At 51.6% G+C, this 13776-nt stretch overlaps 7 protein-coding genes across 7 annotated transcripts; 3 read left to right on the top strand and 4 right to left on the bottom strand.

The window, feature by feature from the left end:
• Nucleotides 1–92: 92 nt before the first annotated feature.
• Nucleotides 93–1861, bottom strand: BDV17DRAFT_208872 (phosphopantothenate--cysteine ligase CAB2). Its single transcript, XM_073755389.1, has one exon. The coding sequence runs from the start codon at nucleotides 1500–1502 to the stop codon at nucleotides 306–308; it is 1197 nt and encodes a 398-aa protein (XP_073611387.1). The 5' UTR covers nucleotides 1503–1861; the 3' UTR covers nucleotides 93–305.
• BDV17DRAFT_208850 (NADP-dependent oxidoreductase domain-containing protein) lies at nucleotides 1714–3573 on the bottom strand. Its single transcript, XM_073755388.1, has 4 exons — nucleotides 3118–3573; nucleotides 2847–3068; nucleotides 2228–2792; nucleotides 1714–2170 (listed from the first exon to the last, which is right to left on the bottom strand). The coding sequence occupies exons 1-4, from the start codon at nucleotides 3240–3242 to the stop codon at nucleotides 1925–1927; spliced, it is 1158 nt and encodes a 385-aa protein (XP_073611386.1). The 5' UTR covers nucleotides 3243–3573; the 3' UTR covers nucleotides 1714–1924.
• On the bottom strand, nucleotides 3513–5594 carry BDV17DRAFT_208788 (multidomain presynaptic cytomatrix related protein). The gene is made up of 7 exons (XM_073755386.1): nucleotides 5234–5594; nucleotides 5114–5189; nucleotides 5055–5064; nucleotides 4817–5007; nucleotides 4710–4766; nucleotides 3973–4662; nucleotides 3513–3904 (listed from the first exon to the last, which is right to left on the bottom strand). The coding sequence occupies exons 1-7, from the start codon at nucleotides 5321–5323 to the stop codon at nucleotides 3783–3785; spliced, it is 1236 nt and encodes a 411-aa protein (XP_073611385.1). The 5' UTR covers nucleotides 5324–5594; the 3' UTR covers nucleotides 3513–3782.
• Nucleotides 5595–5656: 62 nt separating this feature from the next.
• BDV17DRAFT_300946 (putative esterase/lipase) lies at nucleotides 5657–6944 on the top strand (the record flags this gene model as incomplete). Its single annotated transcript, XM_073764151.1, has 2 exons — nucleotides 5657–5697; nucleotides 6014–6944. 2 exons carry the CDS (start codon nucleotides 5657–5659, stop codon nucleotides 6813–6815), a joined length of 843 nt encoding a protein of 280 aa, XP_073611384.1. The 3' UTR covers nucleotides 6816–6944.
• Nucleotides 6945–7674: 730 nt separating this feature from the next.
• BDV17DRAFT_208821 (uncharacterized protein) lies at nucleotides 7675–9549 on the top strand. The gene is made up of 2 exons (XM_073755387.1): nucleotides 7675–8778; nucleotides 8827–9549. The coding sequence occupies exons 1-2, from the start codon at nucleotides 7885–7887 to the stop codon at nucleotides 9460–9462; spliced, it is 1530 nt and encodes a 509-aa protein (XP_073611383.1). The 5' UTR covers nucleotides 7675–7884; the 3' UTR covers nucleotides 9463–9549.
• Nucleotides 9550–9693: 144 nt separating this feature from the next.
• On the bottom strand, nucleotides 9694–10975 carry BDV17DRAFT_208761 (uncharacterized protein). Its single transcript, XM_073755384.1, has 2 exons — nucleotides 10891–10975; nucleotides 9694–10840 (listed from the first exon to the last, which is right to left on the bottom strand). Exons 1-2 carry the CDS (start codon nucleotides 10961–10963, stop codon nucleotides 9882–9884), a joined length of 1032 nt encoding a protein of 343 aa, XP_073611382.1. The 5' UTR covers nucleotides 10964–10975; the 3' UTR covers nucleotides 9694–9881.
• A 146-nt stretch (nucleotides 10976–11121) lies between these two features.
• On the top strand, nucleotides 11122–13701 carry BDV17DRAFT_274250 (SD08430p). Its single transcript, XM_073759108.1, has 2 exons — nucleotides 11122–13198; nucleotides 13260–13701. Exons 1-2 carry the CDS (start codon nucleotides 11508–11510, stop codon nucleotides 13597–13599), a joined length of 2031 nt encoding a protein of 676 aa, XP_073611381.1. The 5' UTR covers nucleotides 11122–11507; the 3' UTR covers nucleotides 13600–13701.
• Nucleotides 13702–13776: the final 75 nt, after the last annotated feature.

Here is a 13776-nt window from a genome sequence, read left to right as displayed (position 1 = left end):
GGCTGCCTGAGCGTAGGTTTTACAAAGGCATTGGTAGACCAGAAATAGGGCTACCGCTTTGGTGACAGTGTAAGTGGAGAAATACTAGGAAATATTAGAATGATAGATCTTGGATTTGATTTTAATCCACTAGAGATACTCTATTCATAGCCACCATTCAAAGATTTTCGGGGTATCCAGTTCAAAAATCGAGCCGAGCATAGCTGGATCTGGCAGGACCCATATGCACAATGTTGACCCAATGAAACTAATAAAGATGATTGTAACAGCGCTATTAGGGATACAAAGAAAGAATGAGAGAAAGCTCAACGTTGTTGGAACTTCCCAATCATGTTTTCATGTAGCTTGACAAGCTCTGGAATGATCAAGCTTTCAATCTCCGTACCTTCGCGGGTCATAATATGCCCATCAACTTCCTCATTACTGGGATCGTGGCCACCAGGAGCGCCAGAGGTGTGGTCTCCTGATCGCTTCGCTGCCTCAGCCATTCCCACCTGCCCTTCAACACCGGAAATGCTCTTACTCCGGCGCGACTTGGGGACTCGAATCCATCGCTCATGTGGAGGGTCTGGCGTAACAAATACAACCTCCCATTTTCTGGTTGACAACAAGTTTCCGATGACAAGGTGATGGGCGTATCGTTGAAGCGCCGTCTGGGCCTTGTAGACGAGGAGATTGGGGTCGGTTTCGAGCTTGAAGGAGACAATCATGCTTCCCTCTGGCGACCAGCCGTCTACGAGCTGGTGGAGGAATTTGGGGACTGGGTCGAGATTGATAACGAGCTTCTTGCTCGATTCTTGCTTTTGCTCGAATCCTCCTGTGTAGATGTCATCGGCGCCAACGGCCTCCTCATTGCTGCTGAATTCTTTGGGAATCTCGGACGACTGGATCTTATGTTCTGCCATGCGATCGCGTGGAATGAAGAAGTCGCTAACTGCTGCAGCTAGGTAGAATAGCGCATTCGGACCGAGCGGGTGCATGGCATTTGCGAGCATGCGCAGTTCGAACAAGTATTCAGAAACCGTGGTAAATGGAATCAAGAGAAGGAGGTTATTCTGTTTCGCGTATCTATATTTCCGAAGCACGTCGCGCATCTCATCCTGGTATTCGTTGCGCACGACGATGTGCCCATGGTCTGAATCGCTGGAGCTGCTTGGCGCAGCCTCGTCCATAAAGTCTAAGAAGCAATTGGTCGAGTGGCTGTAATGTCGGGAGTAGGGAAGCAAACTGAACTGACGGTGTAGGAATATAACGGCATATCCTTGCTGCAGGAAGTACTCGGCGGATGTCGCACCTCTGGTACCTGCGGAGAAATTGTCGATGAAGCGGACGGTTTGGTTCTCGAGTGGAACAGTCGTTCCTCCGGAGGTGACGAGTACCACGCGCCGATTGGATTCGACATGGTAGTCTATGAATGATTTGGCGAGGGATTGATGTTTGGGGAGGACTTTGGGAGGAGGATAATTGTTGAAGTAGGCGGACTCGCTGTCTGCGGGAGACATTTCCTTTGGCGGGGCAGTCGGACCCTGCTGCAGAAGATGCCGGGTGGAAAACGATTCAATGGACTGCTTGAATGAAAGCGTAGAAATAGGAAATGGGCTGGTCTAAGTCAGATAGTCAATGCCAGAGAGCTCTCCTTATGAATAAGCCGTCAAATTGTTCTCTTTTGTACGACGTACTCGTGGTGCCGCTGATGTCAGAACAATAAACTGGAGCGACCGACGATTGCCGAGGGGCACGCCTTGACCGCCCTCGGCATTCAGAAGTCACATGACCGGTATCGGAGTTTCTACGGAGTAAAGAAAGATGAAGACATTCAAATCAATCAAGCACCTTCGTGGATTACATACAGATGTAACTATCTTGCGACATTCAGCATTGCATACCCTTTCTAGGGGTTATTATTCCTTGCTGAGGCGGTGCGTCAATATAGGCCGCCTTCCGCGTCAATGGTACGTCGGCAGCAGTGAGCCTCAAATCGTATTTCCCCGGGGAACATAAAGCTCATGGGAAACCGAGGATCAAAGGGAATCGCTGCATCAATCTTGTCCATATCCGATTGAGAGAGCTCTACCCCGAGGGCTTCGACGTTGGTTCTGAGATGCTCAATTTTTCTCTGTCCGATTATCGGGATAACATATGGAGTCTTGTGGAGTAGGTAAGCGAGTGCCTGGACTCGTTAGCTGCTGTTCAAGCAATTGCATTCTGGAAATTGCCGAGGTCATACCACTGCAGGAAGGGATACATTCTTGTCCTTCGCAATCTCGTCAAGGATATCCGACACGCGAATCTCGTCGTCCGTCATTACTTGATCCGACCGGCCTCCTCCTGTGAGCTCTCGAGTTTCGGCAGTCTTGAGTTTTCCCTGTGCGAGGGGTCCCCAAGGGGCGATACCCATGCCCTGATCGCGGCACATGGGCACAATCTCGCTCTCCATATCGCGACGTAATGGGTTCCATAGTCCCTGGTAGACCGAGAAAGGGCGTAGCCCATGAGCACGAGCGTAGTCATTAGCCTTGACAACAATCCAGGCTGGCATATCAGATGCACCCAAATACAGGACGTTGCCTGCCATAACTAGAGCGTTCAAGGCTTGCATGACCTCCTCGACACTGGTCGTGAAGTCCCACCAATGGACGTATAACAAATCGATGTAATTTGTGCGAAGATGCAGCAAGCTGTGCCTGACTGATATTTGGAGCGACTTTGCCGAGTTGCCGACAAGGTTGGACTGGATGCGCTCAGTATCGACGTGCGTGTCCCGAAACCCAGTAGTGTATTTTGTTGCAATTCTTTTGAGCGCTGAGTTAGTGCTGAGTTTCGCAAACTAAGAAATCGATACATACACCATCTGGTCCCGATTTCCACGAACCTCCATCCACTCCCCGATCCATCTCTCGGAGTCGCCTTCCTGGTAGTTGTTGGCACTATGAAGCTCAATCAGAGATTCAACCGCATAAAACAAAGAAAGTGTAGCGTACGTATCAATGAAGTTGCCTCCCATGTCATAGAATGCATCCATCAACGCAAAGGCATTTTCCTTGGTGCATTTTCCCATGAAGTGCTCCCTATCCGGGAGTTTAGCTCAGTCACGACAATCGGACGTTGGCCACTTACCATCCTTCGCCAAAGTTCATCCCTCCCAAGCATAAAGGAGAAACCTTGATACCTGCCGTTGGGGACAGGATGCGGTGGTAGCCTAGGGGGCTGTTGGGCTGTGGCGCAAACGTCCAGAAAGACATTCTGAAGAAGGAATTGTCGCTAGTTGCAAAGACTGTAAGAATTCGAGTACCTTGGCTATGTTCTGCTCTCTTTCGTGGTCATCTTTCTTCCCATGAAGAGAGACTTGTCTCCCCTTTATACATTTCTGCCGTCTTTGGTGGCTCTTATCGTATGTAGTATCTCCGATGTATCGACATTCGTAGACTTCGAGGGATCGTCAGCAGTGTGCGTTAGCCTGTCATAAATACGAGGTTTTTCGTGCAAGCTTTGGGAATGCGAACATGCCAAGCAAACGTGCACTTATCCAGTTCGATCCGAGTGAGAGACCAATAAAAGGCGTCCTATATTGCTAACCCGAAACGTCGAGCTGACCGGGTCAAAGCTTGATTCCCGACCGAGCCCTATCACAATCCCGTTCCACATACGGTTAGCTTCATCTCCAGAAAGGAAAGCTGACAGCTTCCTCAGCGCCAACTGATGAGTAGATCCGGATTTAATGTTCAGGCATTAGTATTACACAGGACGGCGAAGTGCCACCACTGAAACCATCCAACAGACGGTTAAGGAAGGTAGCGGCTGCGAATGGCTTGGCTGATTGTACTCATCCGACTTGCCATTCCGCCATGTTGCATGTTGCTCAAAAGAGCCTCCTCGAGCATCGATTGTGTAACACTCGTATCTCCTATTGGACAGGAAGTGTCAGCTTGGAATCGAGCATTTGATATTCGGAGACAAAGAGAGCCATCGTACCATCCAGATCACTAAAGCTGCTTCCCATACTGGGTGTACCATCGCTTATATCCCTACCGGAAGCTGTAGAACGTCGTGGACTCATTTGAGCTAGCCCTCTTCGAGGACTAGGGTGGTTGATCTGATGACGCCTCTGGTTATTCGAGTGAGTGAGCGGCGCTCCGGAACTAAAGGAACTCTCCGATGATTCCGTAGTCATCGACTTTCGCATGCTCTGAGGCCGTTCGGTCGTCCGCCGCTGTTCAGTCGAAATGCCATCTTGCTCCATCCTCAGCGTGGTACTCAGGTCGTGACCAGTTGCGCCGTGTGATGCTGAGCCATGGCCTCGTGACAGTGGTAGAAAGGCAGGTGATTCATCATCGTCATCGTCATCATCTCGTAAGTTCGCTCTATGGGTTGAAAATCGTCCAAACCGTTTGAATCCCAGGCCTCTCCGACCTGCAGCAGCCTCGTTTTCATCGTCTGAATTGGATTCGGATGAACTTAATGTCAGATCCTCCTCTTCCAATGCGGGTGACCTTTGAACAGGGGCGCTGGGCGGCATTTGCTCTCGCCTGCTTGTTGAAGGTCGACGGCTTTCCCACCTGGGCTCCTTAGTTTCGAGTGTTGGCGTGCCGGGATGTGATGTCTCTTGTGGAGCCTTGATTTGCTGCACAGTATTTCCAGAGCTAGTACGTCGCGGGATGGGCGCTACATAGAATTAAAACCGCACAAACAAGTAAATCTGGCGTACTTACCCCGGAGCGGTGGGGTTTCTTTAGACTGCGATACCAGCCGAGACGGGGCCTTTGAGGCTACAAAGATTAGCAATTCGAAAACACTGTCGGCTTCACAAGCTTACTACCGTTTTGGCCAGCCTTGGCGACCTGTGTCAGTGCTGTGCTACCATGTATTGACCCAGGGGCCGGAGATGCAGTGTTTGAGTGAGTGGTGCCAACTTTGCGCATCTGCGCGCGAACTTGCGAGAGTTGGCGGTCATACAGCCATGCTGCCTGTTGTAGGAGAAACTGGAGCGTCACGTCAAAGCTATCTGCACTAGGGAATGTCAGCGTGGTATTAATATCGTATTAGGCTGTAGATACAGTGCTTTCCCTGTATGATGTTAGTAAGAGCAACAAAATCGAGAGAGTACACAGCATACAGTCTATATCATTTCCCTTCGACGGCCGCGACAGAATGTCCCATAGCGCTTGGTCTTTAGCTGCGTTCCAGTCGACCTGATACAGTAAGCATTATACTCGTTACGAGTGGAAGCACTCACTGGTGGAGGATCCACAAAGTCACCTCTGGGGAATGGCAAGCGGATCAGGACGGTAAACTTAGTGTTCCCGGGCTGGGTGGGAGAAGGCATGCTGCATGCAACTCGGAGAATAGGGTGGACGGATGACGCAAGGATATGCAGATTTCTGAGGCTCAACAAATCAAATAATAGCCCTAGCTAAGGTTCGTTTACAGACAGTGGGCAAAATAGTCGATGATGCTTAGAGTGATGGAGATGATGATCGAGAAGAAGTGGTTGGAGTTGAGGAAGGGGCGTGGTTGAATCAGAGAGTATACAGAAGCGCCTCCGCCCGGAGTTATTAAGAGGGCGTGATTGATCGATTATAGTAAGAGTCACGTGACACCGCAGGTATCAAGGGATGAACCTCACAGAATATATCATAGACCAATAGCCCTATTGTTCATGGAATATACTCATATCCTATACCTTGAGGCCTTCTATGCGTAAAAGAATCACTACTGCGAGGGTATCGCAACGTCGAGGTGGGATATCTAGCAGCCGATAACCAGCTTCCGGCCGTCCAGTCCAGTACCTAGGTAACTAGGCGTCCGTACCATATCGACATCGCGTTCTAGGACGCCAGGACATCTACATACCGAAGGACCCAGCCTATCGGGTTTCCAGGAACGAACAGCCAGTTTTGACATCGTGTGCTGCAGATAATCTGCTAGCATTGTTGCATCATGTTCTTCATCACATACGTTTTGCAAAGCGGTGGTGTTCCTGATAAGGGCCCTCCCTATGACGCCCTTTACCCAGTCCAAATCCGGATGAGGTCGTTGAAATCCAGTCCCGGGATCCCTCTAGAAAGATCAAAGCGCACGTTTATAGAGCTGGATCCGCCTCGGAACCGTGTCCTGTTCTTATCAACTTTCACGGTAGCGGATTTGTTTTCCCTTACCATGGGTCGGACGACGAGTTCTGCCTATTGATGAGCCAGAGAGCTGGATATACAGTTTTAGACGTCCAATACCGCCTTGCGCCGGAGCATCCATTCCCTGCGGCTCTCAACGATTGCGAGGATGCCGTCAACTGGATATTGCAGCAAGCAGTCAAGTTCGATCGCGCTCGAGTCGCCCTTTCAGGATTCAGCGCGGGAGGCACCCTCGCACTGGCGGCTTCGTCGACCCTTTTTCCTCGCGAAACGTTCCATGCCGTCGTGAGCTTTTATCCCCCAATTGATTTTTATAGTCCGCACCGCTCAAAAGTTGCCCCAGGTCCCACGGGAAGGGGCCTTCCTGCACCCATGGCGCAGCTTTTTACCATGTGTTATATTCTCGCATCGCACGACAAGAAAGTACCTCGGATTTCGCCATTTTATGCGCAGCCTGGTCGCTTTCCGAATCGAGTTTCGATCATCACGGCAGCAAAGGATAATCTGGCGCCGGAAGCTGAGAAACTGGCGGTGGAGATAGAAAAGCAGGACAGCAATCGCAAGGTAGTTCGGCAGAGAATGGACGGCTGCGATCATGCTTTCAACATTTTACTGAACACAGCGGCCGATCAAGAAGCAAGAGATAAAGCATATGACATAGTTGCTAGGCTGTTGAACGAGCATTGATGTTTGTAGTTGCGGTGAACAAAGCCTTTGCTGGTAATGCACGGCCCCTCGTCAGGCCTCAGCGACAAAGTCAATGAGGTAATAAGGTAGAGAAGAGCGGGGGATCACGGGATCTTATCGAGACGTCCGCCGATATCCAGTCCATGATGCATGTGCTTTACCGCAAGCAGTACAGATAGTTGGAGGGGGGTAACAAACGAGTCCTATAAGCAGTGGACAGTGGTCAATTTGAAATGAGACAGATCAATATTTTGTAGATCAGCAGTGTTGTGCGACTTCCCCTGAAAGACTGAAACCTGAAGCCGCGGTGCCTGAACCACAGCCAGCTGAGGCAAACCTGAAACCACGGCTCGCGCTCCACCATGTCTTGAAGCAAGTGCGGCAACCGTTGTCTGTCCGGAGTCCAACGCTCAGAGTATGAGGTGTTTGTTCCTTGCCTGAGCACCTGTCGACAAGGCGCGAAATGAGAGTCTGCTGCCGTCCCTCCTGCTGGGTGCTGCTGCATGGAAGTAGTTGAGGAAGGCGCTTGCGCTTGATCGGAGGCAGCATAGTCATGATTCGGTCAGGCGGGTCCTGGTCGCAAACAGGGCCCAACTAACAAGAATTGCTCTGAAGAAGCCTCCGTAATCCCCCCATACTCCGTTAATTAGGAGGTGCCGGCATCGACGCCCAAATCAGGTTCTCTGTTGCGCTCACTAAACGTCTCCGCTGCTCCAGTTTTCCATCGCTCTATCGATTCACTGACTCCGAACACGGCTGCGCTCCCCTCTCGTGTTCCTCCTCCGCCCGAGGCCTCGCAAATTGCAATCAACTCGAGTCCTTTTTCCTCCCCGCAGGTCGAATGCTGTCCTGGAATAATTCCCTCTCGTCCACCGTGCTTTGCGTACCGTGGGCGAGCCGATGAACACTGCGCGTTTTGCGTCTCGATAAACTCCTCTGATCCCTCTCGCTCGTCGCATACGTTTAGGGATCTACGTTCTTGTTGGCCGCTTCCCACTCTGTTCGATAAACCCTCGAAGGTAAATGCGCTTCATGTGTGACCGGGTATAAAAGGATTTGCAATTGAATAATGGAATCGCCCGAGTCCGTCGGTATTGACGAGGATCAATACCGCAGGGAGGTCCTTTTACTTCAATCCGAAGAGCAGGAGACTGAGCAACAAAACCATTTGGCAGAGGAAGCAAAGCAACTAGGGCTCAACGTGCCTGAGCTCGAGATTGTGGCGTCGCTGGCAGCCTCGATTGCCTCTGGAATGGTCGATCTTTCCTCTCCAATTCTATCGTCCAGCTCCTCAACCGACCGCAACTCGGTAGGCGAAACTACGCTCACACACGATCCACCACCGCTCGACCAGTTGGCTACGTCTCTTTCGGAATATACCATTGCGTCCGTCCCGGCCAGAGTGGGAAGCACTCGCTCTCTCGCTTCTCTTTCGACCCGCCCAACATCCTATAGCTCCAGCGAGGGGAAATTGGCCCAATGCAGTGACCTAGCGAGCAGATCTCCCGGAAATAGGCATTCGCTATTGAGCGTGATATCTGGCGGCGATAAGAAGAAGGAAAGAAGGCGATCAGGAATAAAGTCTGCAATTGAGAAAATACCTTTTCGGAAACGGAGGACGCCCTCTTCCGTACTACTACCACCTGCCGCACAAATCACCGTCACAAAGGGGGAATCGGGTGTCCAGAAACTTTATGTGGACACGAAGCCCAACGAAGCAACCCGTTCGGACGACGAGGAGGAAACCCTGAAGCTTGAGGTTCCTGTCTTCGACCACGAAGTCCTCCTGCGGAGTCTTGGGAACATGGAGCTGAAACAGCTGCGAGAAAATCAGATATCTGAACGAAACCGTCATGTCTCATATCAGAGCAACGTTATTAGCAAGATCCGACGCACGCAGCGGCGCAAAGTTGACGAGAAGATAGCGCAAAACCGGCGGCTTGAGAACGAAAAGCGCGAAAAAGTATGCCCTATTTCAAATCCTTTTTTTTCTGTTACTTATACTTCCTAGAATATAGAAGACGCGGCTCGCATGGAAGAACGCCAACTGGTGGTTGAGATGGAGCAAGCACGAGAATTCGAACGTGCCAAGACCAACTCCAAAACACGCATCAAATACATGGAAGCATATCTCAGCAGCTCGAGCCCTCCAGACTCGCGTCCTCCATCCCTTTCAGCGTCCGACTCAACAACGCCCACCCGCAGTTACACCCAGCAGCACAAAGACCAGCTAGCCCAAGAGCAGCGCAACTACGCCTCGATGGCTCAACTCCACGAATCCAAGATCAAAGTTCTCCGAGACCGACAAGAGCTCCGCCTTCAGGAAGCCATTGCCCGGATGGACCGAGAACTAGACACCATGATCGACAAGCATGCCGCGGAAGTTTCTGACCTCCAAAAGGAGCACCAGCAGGAAGAAGCAACAACCCTTTACGCACTTAATGCTAAGAAGACAAAACTCCGCCACCGATGGGTCCTTGAAGAGGCGATACTGCGCAAGAAGCTTGAATCACAGGACGGGAAACAGTACGGTCCTCTGCCACCTCTATCTTTTTCAGATTCGCAATCTGAAATTCGGGACTCGGCCATCTGCGTCTCTGATGCGGACGGCGAAGCAGAAACCAAGCCGCGCAAGAAAGACTCATGACACCACCCGTCTCGGCCCTTGCTCGCTCCAAATAACGAACTGATGTCCACATGATACCCTTTCCTTCTATCGATCTCTCGCATTCTCACGAGCGGCATTATACACAGCGGATCATCTAATCGCTTCTAATGTTTTCAACCTAGGTGACTTTTCACCTGTCTTTGTAATTATCTATGCCCCTGGGCTATTCTTCTTTACCACTTACGTGGCTTTTCGCTCATGGTCATTGGTACTACCGGGCGGCTTCTTCCAGGTTTTTGTCCGTGCATAGCCTTGTTGCTTGGTATTTTGTTTATACTCTTCCTCTTGATAGATATACCGTATTTAGCCTAGAGACTTCAATCCACCAAATGGTTGATTGACCATTCAGTTGACAAGCTAGTCCGAATTTGAAGCCTCATCAACACTATCGTCACCTCTCAATACCGCACCCTTAATCGCTCCAAAACACCCAGTACCTTCCTATCCCCACCAGCAAGCACGCCCTCTAACGCCTTATCCCTCCCATCATCCCCAATAACAACAGCCCTCTCCACCAACCCCGAATCCGAAATCTTAAATCTCCCAACCCGACCATCATCCCACTCCACCCTCACATAAACCGCCTCTAGCGCCGTCGGGGCAAACGACACGATCCCAAACTCATTCTTCTTCAATCGCGTCTCGCCGACACCAGAGTCAAAGCCGATATGGACAAGTATATCCCGATCCCACGGCCCGTCTTCCTCGTCGTCTGGGTAGCCTACACCTCGTTGGACCACGCCAATTTGCTCGCGCAGGTGGTATATCACGTCTACCCGTGTGTGCCATGCGACGAGCTGACGCCTTATTTCACGGACGAAGCCCTGGAGGTTCTGCTTGCTTGCGGGGTACTTCGGTTTCTTGAGTTGGTCAACGCTGTCGTCGCTGTCACTGGGAATACGCGGGGGGCTCGACAGGAATATCCGCTCTAGTCGCTCGACTGGTATAAACGCGGGGATTGTATGTCGGTGAATTCTCAGGTGTGTTTTGGCCTGCCCCTCACCCGCTGCATCCACGCGTACCTTGCGCAAGAGGAGGTAGTAGGGCTTCGTGAACCGGCCGTTCCGGACGCAGATATCGATGCGCACGCCGAGTAGATTTTTGGAGTCTTCACTGTCGGCGTTATTTGTTGATGATGGGTCTTTGAATGGGAATGTCGTTGTTGAGAACGCGATGCGGTGGTAGTTCAATTGCGCGTGTGAACCTGCGGCGCGGATGAGCGGTGACAAGTCCTCGTTTAGGCTAGATAACGCCGATGTAGTTCCAGGCTGCCTCTGGGGTTTCAGCCGCTTCTGAAGCGATTCAGAGGAAAGGATGCTGGATGAGAGGAATCGGCGCCGTCTCTGCAGCTTGCGGACTGTAGGATAGGTTAGTGCTGCGAGACGGGAAGGACTACCAAAAACTGACTTTCGCGACGAATGGATGATATTTCGGAGTCCAGCTCCTCTTCCAGTCGTGTAGATGGGTCGTTGAGGTCCATGGTGAGCTCTGTCCGTAGTTGCGCTGTTGTTTGGATTCGGCGCGAATGCGATTGTTTTGCCCGTGATGTTGTCACGTGACAGATTCGAATGTTGTGCAGATTGTGCAATTCCTCCGCATTTATGTCCTCTTTATGTCCTCTTACAAGTTCATGGAAAGTGGATTTCAATGTTTTAATGCTCTGGAATTCTCAGTACTTGGTTTATGAAATATCCCCTTGCTCAATTGCCTTGGGTTGGGCTGTTTCTCGCAGGGCCGTCTCTCACACTGCCTTTCCAACCGGACCCCAAGATCAGCGCCAATTAATATTCAATTTTGCACAGTTCAACGGAGAATTCCAACAAATCCCGCGCGGACACTGGAGACAGTGACCGGGAACTGGAGTACATGACGTGGTCCCTGCCAAGTTGTGATCTACTCCGAGTCAGGGTCCGGCCAACGACTGCGGAGTCTGAGAATTTCCACAGAGGCCAGCTTGCCTCAAGTTCCTCAACAGTGGCAGTGAACAGCAACCGCCACATTCACTCCATCAATCACCCCCTCCCATGCGACCATCGAGCCAGGGCAGTTTGGCTTCTCCTCGTTCTCCTATTCCTCCCTCTGCTTCCTCGATCCATGTCCAAACTTCCTACCCTCGCCGCCCTCGTACTAGCGAAGACGCCTTCGAAGTCGAGCTCGAGACCCTAGCATGCAACAAAGGTAGCCAGGAACAACAAAATTCAAACTCTCCATCAGGATTCACAAATCAAGCATCTGACAGCGAACCCGACGCGTATCGCTCCGATACGAATCCCGAAACGCGACTCGGCGACGCATCGTCCTCCCACCGTGGCCGCAACCAGATGAAGCGCAAGAATAACAACACACTTTACAAACGCCGGTCAAAGCCGACACTGAACGTTGCGACCGGCCAAAACGGTCACCCTGGCGATATGAACTCCAATATTGAAATGCGCAAGCGGGACACCTCCGCCGAGTCGTCCTCGTCCTCTCGCGCGGACCGCTTCATGTCGAGACCGAGCTTCACCCTCGATCAGGACCCGCCGGTTACTCCGCAGACACCTGGGATGGCAAATACGAGCTTCGGTGACCTTCCGCCTAGTGATAAGAGAAATTTCTTGGTGTTGGTTCTGCTATACTTTCTTCAGGGGGTGCCGATGGGTTTAGCCACCGGGTCGGTCCCGTTCTTGCTGAAGCCGTACCTTTCCTATGGGCAGATAGGAGTTTTCTCGTTGGCTTCGTACCCGTACTCTCTTAAACTGCTTTGGAGTCCCATTGTGGATGCGGTCTGGAGTCGCCGGTTCGGCCGTCGCAAGAGTTGGATCACCCCCGTCCAGGCTATTGCCGGGCTGGCCATGATCTACCTCGGAGGACATATTGAAGACATGATGAAGGAAGCAGGCGCCAATGGCGGATCTGGCGTATGGAACTTTACATACTGGTGGTTCCTGCTCGTGTTCTTCTGCGCGACCCAGGATATCGCCGTGGACGGGTGGGCCATCACGCTCATGTCGCCGCCAAACATTTCCTACGCATCCACCGCCCAGACCGTCGGCTTAACGGCCGGCCATTTCCTATCATACACCGTCTTCCTCGCATTCAACTCGAAGGACTTTGCAAACCGCTGGTTCCGGACAACCCCCGCCGAGGAAGGCCTCCTCTCCCTCGGCACATACCTTACAGTCTGGGGCTGGGCTTACTTAATTGTAACCACCGGATTGGCAATCATGAAAAAGGAAGACCACGTCTCAGAGCGCGACAGCGTCTCCGCCGTATACCGCAGCATGTGGAGCGTGCTGAAGCTCAAGAACGTCCAAACAATCATCCTCGTGCACCTCATCGCCAAAATCGGCTTCCAGGCTAACGACGGCGTCACCAGTCTCAAACTGCTGGACAAGGGCTTCGGCCAGGATAACATGGCCCTGGTCGTGCTTATTGACTTCCCCTTTGAAATTGGCCTAGGTTACTACGCTGGTAAATGGTCGACAGAGTACACGCCCATGCGGCTGTGGTGCTGGGCTTTCCTTGGGCGACTTGCGGCTGCTGTGCTGGCGCAGTTCACGGTCATGGTTTACCCGGCGGGTACGGAAGTCCCGATGTGGTATATACTGACTGTGATATTCGAACACGTTGCCTCGACGTTCATGAATACGGTCATGTTCGTCTCCGTGTCGGCATTCCATGCTCGTGTCTCGGATCCCGCTATTGGTGGGACTTATATGACCATGTTGGCAACGTGAGTCTTCCTTTGGCCCATGCACACTGTGATTATTGATAGTGTAACTAACACCTCACAGAGTGTCAAACCTAGGCGGTACATTCCCCCGCTACTTCATCCTCAAACTAGTCGACATGTTCACCGTCGCGACATGTCTCCCACCAACGGAACCGCCAGCCCCCGACTCACTAAAGGGCGATCTGGTCACCAGCCCGTTCTCGTGTGCGCTTGAGCCAGATAGGGCGCGGTGCATAGATGGCGGCGGGACATGCAATATCACAAGAGACGGATACTACATGACGAATATCTTCTGTGTGCTCGTGGGCACGATCACGTTTATCATGTTTATTAAGCCTGCTGTTTTGAAGTTGCAGGGGTTGCCGCTAAGGGCTTGGCGGTTGGGTTCTGGGCGGGATTAGATTCTAGGCATTTGTTTGGATTGTGGGTATATTAGACCAGATCAGACCAGACTATATTATTCAGCTTAGAAGCAGACAATAAATACATTCGTTTTAGGTTTATAGTGTACTAAACAGTGATGAAGCCCTCCCATCCCTCCAACGCCTTTTGACAAACCTGCTCATACATCGGCAACC

This window comes from Aspergillus undulatus, assembly GCF_047715775.1.
Source record: "Aspergillus undulatus strain CBS 261.88 unplaced genomic scaffold BDV17scaffold_66, whole genome shotgun sequence".
NCBI classification, from domain to species: Eukaryota; Fungi; Ascomycota; class Eurotiomycetes; order Eurotiales; family Aspergillaceae; genus Aspergillus; species Aspergillus undulatus.
The sequence above is the reverse complement of the archived record's forward strand: the minus strand, read 5'-3'. Positions and strand labels throughout refer to the sequence as shown.